The sequence below is a fragment of the Gossypium raimondii genome, chromosome 8 (assembly GCF_025698545.1).
Source record: "Gossypium raimondii isolate GPD5lz chromosome 8, ASM2569854v1, whole genome shotgun sequence".
NCBI lineage: Eukaryota > Viridiplantae > Streptophyta > Magnoliopsida > Malvales > Malvaceae > Gossypium > Gossypium raimondii.
In genome coordinates, this window is record NC_068572.1 from 61,438,908 (window position 1) to 61,445,812 (window position 6,905).

At 33.9% G+C, this 6,905-nt stretch overlaps 1 protein-coding gene across 1 annotated transcript; it reads right to left on the bottom strand.

Annotated features, from left to right (window-relative positions):
- Positions 1 to 1,718: 1,718 nt before the first annotated feature.
- On the bottom strand, positions 1,719 to 5,202 carry LOC105792860 (EIN3-binding F-box protein 1). The gene is made up of 2 exons (XM_012621685.2): positions 4,767 to 5,202; positions 1,719 to 4,297 (listed from the first exon to the last, which is right to left on the bottom strand). The coding sequence occupies exons 1-2, from the start codon at positions 4,789 to 4,791 to the stop codon at positions 2,412 to 2,414; spliced, it is 1,911 nt and encodes a 636-aa protein (XP_012477139.2). The 5' UTR covers positions 4,792 to 5,202; the 3' UTR covers positions 1,719 to 2,411.
- Positions 5,203 to 6,905: the final 1,703 nt, after the last annotated feature.

Here is a 6,905-nt window from a genome sequence, read left to right on the forward strand (position 1 = left end):
CCCTTATAACCTTGCAGTTTCTGCAGCACTTACAAGGTTAACAATAAAAAGAAATTAAAGCATTCGAGGCCGACTGTGGAAGGATTCATGGAGGAACCACCTTTTATATATGAGTACCCATCAAACCTATCTAACAAAAATCCTAGTTTACAGTCAGTTACTAAACTAATTGTCAATCGCTAACCTGCTTATCCCAAAATAGGCAATATTTTAGTAAGTTTTATATTTATACAAATATGTTTTAAATTATTATAATATTTCGATTTAGTGGTAAGAATATCGTGTTGTTGTGATATATAAAAGTTTACATTTAATATTTAGCAACAACACCTCTATATTTAATTAATCATACCCATATATTTTGAAATGGTGGTTGACAAATCTTATTATTTATTTATTTTATTCATTCTTTAATAATTGAATAAATAAAACTCAAAGTCATTAAACTATTAGTAATTTCATTTTTGGTCGCTCAATTTAAAAAATTTATCAAATGATGACTGAACTATTTGAAAGTTTCCATTTAACTGGACTGTTAAAATCGTTGTTGTATGACATTTTCTATTTGTACCGACTACATCAATTAAAAGCTCTTATTCTCCTTCTCTTCTATAATTTAATTCTTTTTTTCATGAAACAATTTTAATATCACAAATTTGAGAACGAAAATTCAAATAGTTTTTTTTTTATCTCTGATATTGACCGTCAAATCCACTTAGATTGATAAGAACTCGGTTCGGTGTTGATTCGAGTCATTTAGATTGCCCGATCGTGAAATTAAGTAAGTTGTTAAACTTATAGCAAAATAGGCTGGAAAAATGAAGAATAAGTTCAGGCGAAAAGGATGCAAAGAGGGTTTAGGAAAATGGAATATTAGATTCGGCTAAGACCAAGAGTGAACCAACAATATAAGGGAATGTTGACCCAAAATTTATACGGCACTTAAAGATAATTCGGTTCAGAAAACAGCAAACAAAAACCTTGACCCACCATCTAACAAGATAGGAACCAAAGGTATAACAAACGCCACACTTGAAGTGATAAGTTCGGATATCAAAGGAACTAAAGAAAATTAAAACAACTGAATTAATTAAACTAAACATATTAAAAGTTCAATCCGGCAATTAGATTAACAATCTGAAATTGGAACTTCATTTTGCACTTGAGCCCCTCGTGCTTGGGCCAATTCCGACTTCGTCGAGCCGTATCGTAACATGATGCGGCCGGGATTGTATCATAGATCCATAGTAGGTTCTTTTAGTTGTCAATGAATACTAATTCACAGTATCGATTATCAAATCGTAACTTAAAACTTGCTACTCAAATTTAAAAAAAAATTAATGATATAATGATTTAAATAAAAAAAATTTAATAATTTAAGGACGTAAATCAATACTTTCAAATAATTCAATAACTAACTATTTTGTAACCTTTTAAATTGAATATTTTAACTATTTAATAATTTATCTTTTTTCATAATAACAAAGCCAACTCAAACAAAGTAAAAGAGAGAAAGAGGGGGGGGGATAAGATGAGATCATAAAGAGAACCTTAGGTGTAACTATAAGATTGATAATGGCACTTGTGTATAGAAGATCAAAATAAGGTTTTTCTCCTCAAGTTGACGCCTTTTGGGTTCAGATTTTAGCATGACAAAATCTAGGGATTCAGTCTCTAAATATAATAAAAAGTAAATAATTAAATATCATGAACACAACTTGAAAAGAAAAAAGGGTAAAATTTCAAGCTTCATTTACAAAAATAGAGTAGTTGCAATTGTACAGTTCATATACAAGGAGAAGCCTACAAGATATGATGACTTGGAAAAAACTTACAAAAAAAAAAAAAAAACACAACCAAAACTAAGGTTGTAGTAATGGTGGATGAGTCACTCATCCGCCATAACCAAAGATCATCAATCTGTGAGTGTGACCACACCAAACATAGAACTGTTCAAAGCCACCATTACATAACACAGAGACAAAAGGAAATACAGACAAGACCTACCCTTTGAAAAAAAAGCAAGATGAGATTTGATCTAAAACCAACAGACTTTTATGACTGAAAACAAAAGCTAAAACACCGGGTAGCAGCAGGACGGAAAAAGCTATGGTGGTGGTGGTGGTGGTGGTGATCATGAGTGGAAACCTAAAACCGGGAACCATGGCTATCGAGAAACAGGCTAGCTCATGTGTCGGGAGAGCCTGTAAAAAAAATAAAGGGATGGTTTTATAGGCCATCTCTTAAAACTGTGCCAAAGTTCCTGGGAAACATCAAGTGTAGAGCAACCGGCAGGACCACCTTGTCGGACCAAAAAAAAAAAAAACTGCAGCGAATGTTTGCTACTACCCGGTCTTGTGAGCCGACTATATGAGTTTAATGTTCAGATCTCAACGGAGTTGTATCCATGATTAGAAAAGGATGTCACAGTTCCATAGGGTCTCAACGAGCAGCTCAACGGTTCGAATGCTGATTGAATTGCAGTGCTGGAGATTTAACCCCAACAATGTCTTGCCTAGTTTTTTCAAGGAAGACAAGCTTTTGTTTGATACTCGGGAACAACCCGAAAAAGAAAGGACTTGTAAGTTGAGTTGCTCGGCACGAGACAAGGCAGCAACACCAGAATCGGTAACTGCTGACCTTGAGACATCCAGATCACTGAGGAAAACACAACTTTCTGCTATTGCCATCAAACTTGCATCCGTAATCCTCCTGCAACCATCAAGATTGAGCAACTCAAGGGTTCCACCGTGCAGCCTGGTTAAGGCCAAAACTACTTTGTCGGTTATATTTAAGCATCCGCTCAAATTCACCTTCACGAGTCCAGCCTCACAACTCTCCAGAAGAGGCAGAAGACCTGCGTCCGTGATCCCACACAACCCACTCAGATCTACATGCTGAAGCTGAGGGCACAATCTGCCCACCACAGCGAGGCCAGCAGTCCCGAACCCAGGACAGTTCCTTACTGACAATGATTTAAGGGAATTGCAGCACGACAAAGGAACTTCCGAGGATATATCCTTAATTCCCATGCACTTTACTACGGTAAGGGATTTTAACGAACAGTTTGAGAGGACACCAATAGTCCCGGATTGGGTGATCCTGTTGCACTCCTCCAACTGTAAGGACTCAAGAGAACCTGCAGATTTGGCAAAAGCCACCAATCCGTCATCCGAAATAAAGCAACACCGGCGAAGGCACATCTGCCTCAGGTTTGCACATCCCTTTCCCATGGCTTCAAGACTCACATCTGTTACCCCCCGGCAGGATATGATCGTCAAAGAGACCAACTTTTGTAAGCCTTGAGCATTCCCCATGACCCAAAATCCCTTCTCGCTCACGTTTTCTAGGCCGCTAAGCATTAGATTTGTCACCGACTTGCCATAGTGACCGATCACAGCAAGAGAAAAGTCTGTGATATTCAAACCCTGAAATTTAACCTTTGAAAGGACAGAAGATGTTGACGACAACAGGCTTGAAACTCCGTGATCCCCAACAAGAAGGCAGTCCTTGATGGAGACAGACTGCAACTTAGGGCAAAGCTTTCCGATAGCTTGAAGGCCTTCGTTCCCGATCTTGGGGCAAGACTCGATGCTCAAAGAGGTCAAATTAGGGCAGTTCTCTGCAATTGCAATCAAACCCTTGTTTGAAAATGAAGGGCACTGGCAAAGGTCAAGCTTCTCCAACAAATGGCATTCTTTAGCTATCTCAGAGAGACCTTCATCCCCAACACGAGGCACGTTCCACAAAGAAAGTGCCTTGAGAGAAGGGCAACCACGAGCAATGGCTGATAGCCCGAAGTTGGTTACTCCACTTGAAGAGCTGCTTCCCCTAATTGAAAGCTTTCCCAACCCACCATGACCACTCGTTCCAACAGCAACTGCAGCTAGCCTCATGTCAGTTGCTTTCTTCCCTTCCAAGCACCTCGTAAGATACCCATCATCTTCATCAGAAACTGAATCAGTATTCTCCTTGACCGCCTTCGAGGATTCGTACTCACCCTTGCGAATACTGATCAAAAGCATAAGCCAGTGCTTTGATACACAAGCACAAGAACTCCTTTCCCTGCCGCCTGGAAGTCGTTTGAAGATCTCGAAAAGGCACTCGTCAGGAAGGACATCGATTGAAGCTTGCTTGCTCTGCTCAAACAAAGTTTCTCCAACAACAAACGGGGCAGTAATTCGAGCTCTTTTACGAGGAGGATAGTAGACATCCACTTGGGAACTGATTGAACACAACCTACCCAAATCTGTGGAATTTGTATAAAAAGAACCCCCAGAATAGAAATCATCATCACCTGAAATTCCCAACAAAGAAAAATCAATAACCTAAAACTACCCAAAGAACATATAAAGCTCCTTCAAGGATCTAATCCAATTCTCAAATCATATATTCAAAGCTAACCCTAAGCTAAAACAAAAATAACCCGTAGCTCAAAATCAAAACCATGTCTCCTCAGTGAGACATAACATCAAACACATCAACTACAACAACAAAGAACAATCAATAACCTAAAACTACCCAAAGATCATACAAAGCTCCATAAAATTTCCCACTTTGATACAAATCTTCAAGGATCTAATCCAATTCTCAGATCATATATTCAAATCTTGCCTGAGCTAAAACAATAAGAACCCATAGTTTAAAAATAAAAAAAACCATGTCTCTTCAGTTAGAAATAACATCAAACACATAAACTACAACAACAAAACCTTTCAATCTAGCAAAAAAAGAAAAACAGATCTACAAAATTAAAAAAAGCTTACCACCGTAATTAACAAGAGCAGGCATGGTTGAATAATCCCAAACAAAGAATCTTTCAATGAATCCACCAACACCAAAACGCAACAAAACGCTAGCAAAACGCAAACCAAGTATACCCTTTGAAAGCTTGAATGCATCTAAGAAATTTGTTTAGAAGAAAAAATTCATAAACCCCAACAAGTAGGGCAAAAAAAAAGAGAGATTGAAAGAAGAGAAAAAAAAAAAGGAGAAACTTGTTTTTTGTGTTGAACTGAAACAGAACATAAGAGGATGTATATATTTGGTTGGAAAAAACTAGGAAGATGTCATGTCTTAGAATTTTTTTTTTTTTTATGTTTTTGTTGCAGATACATTAACTGACAAGTTCTGCTATATGCAATGTATCTTTCCATAGAACCTGTCTTATTATTCTCTTTTTTTTATTATTTTCTCTCACTTTCTTTTCTAACCAAACAACCGGTTAACCCCTTTTGGCCTATGTTTGCCCAATTTTTAAGATAAAACTTTGTATGTGGTGGTGGATTTGAAATTGTTTGGTTTTCTTTTTCTTTTATATATATATTTAATTTCTAATTAAATATATATATATATATATAAACCACCAGAACTTAATATAATCTTAACTTTTAAAGGAAGAAATTTAAATAATTTAAATTTATAATTATCTTACACATTGGAGTGACTTAAACACAGAATGACTCGAACCAAATTGATTCGAAAATCTTAAAATTTTATTTGAGTTTTAAAAATATCCTCTTATTAATATTTTATAAAATATATAAAAATAAAAATACTTTTATATTAATAATTATTCTAAAACATATTTAATTAATAGTTTTTAAAAAAATTAACTGAGTTAACCTCCGATTTATTTGTGACATTAATTTTCAATAAATAATATTGATTCAGAATATAAAAATTAAGTAAAGAATATTTGTTTTAAAAAATTGGATAACATAAACCTCTACTTTTTGATAATTACTTTATTTAACTTTAGAATAAAGAAATGGCTAATATTGCATTCAAGTAACATTGAACTTAATTATGGGCGGTGCATAAGTAATTATTTTAGGACTTTGCATGCAAGATTCTTGAAGTATCTTGCAATTATGATTAATTATTTTTTTCTCAAGTGGAGAATATCATTTTCAATTACATCATTTCTCTTTAATTATGAGTTTGATTAATGGAAATTCTTATTTAAGCAAAGAATTGTACTAGGTAAAATAAAACGAAACTCATGTATGGCCCGAGTTTGAGTCACGCTAATCATATTTATTATTCAAGTTTTATCTTATTCTTGTGTTTCAACAAAAAAATGAAATTTGAATTGGTATTTTATTTCGATTAATTTATACATTTCTTTTAATAAGTAGTTTGAATTTTAATATATTTATTTAGTTAATTGGAAGAACTGATTGAATCGATAAAAAATTTTAAAAATTAAAAATTGAATTTTAGCATTACAATCCTTTCTCAGTCTTGATAAAATGCATGGGGTTGAAGATTTGATGATGAAAATATCATGGAGTCCTTTTATTAGGAGTTATATTATATTTTGTCTCTTCTATTAGTCCTTGTATATTAGATCAATAAAATTGGTTCTTTTGTTAAAATTTCTATTCATTTTACAATTAAAATTGGTCATTGTATGTCAAAATGAGGTACACACATGTAATCAGTATGACTATTTTGTTAATCACGCCGTTTTAACAATAAAATAGATGAAATTTTAATAGAAATAATCAGTTTACTCTTTAATCTAACGTATAATGAATAATTTAACTCCTAACGCATGGACCTCTATAATATTTTTACCAAGATATTACTGATAAAAATAGATAAAATTAACATATATATATACAAATTATTTTTATTTTTTAATATGTCTTAAAAATTATAATTAATACACGTCTAAATAACTAGATCTAAAATTAAATCATTACAATAATTTAAAATAGGAAAACAATGGGTTAATTAGGGGAAAAAAAAGAAAAAGAAAAAAGATGGGAATATGAATTAGAGTTTGATGGTTTAAAGGAACAAGTTGAACAAAGTGTGTGGTTTTTATCATGTTTGATTAACTGTATTTAGCCTTTAAATTCAGACAAGTCTCCAAGGTTTCCCAACTAAGCCAACTT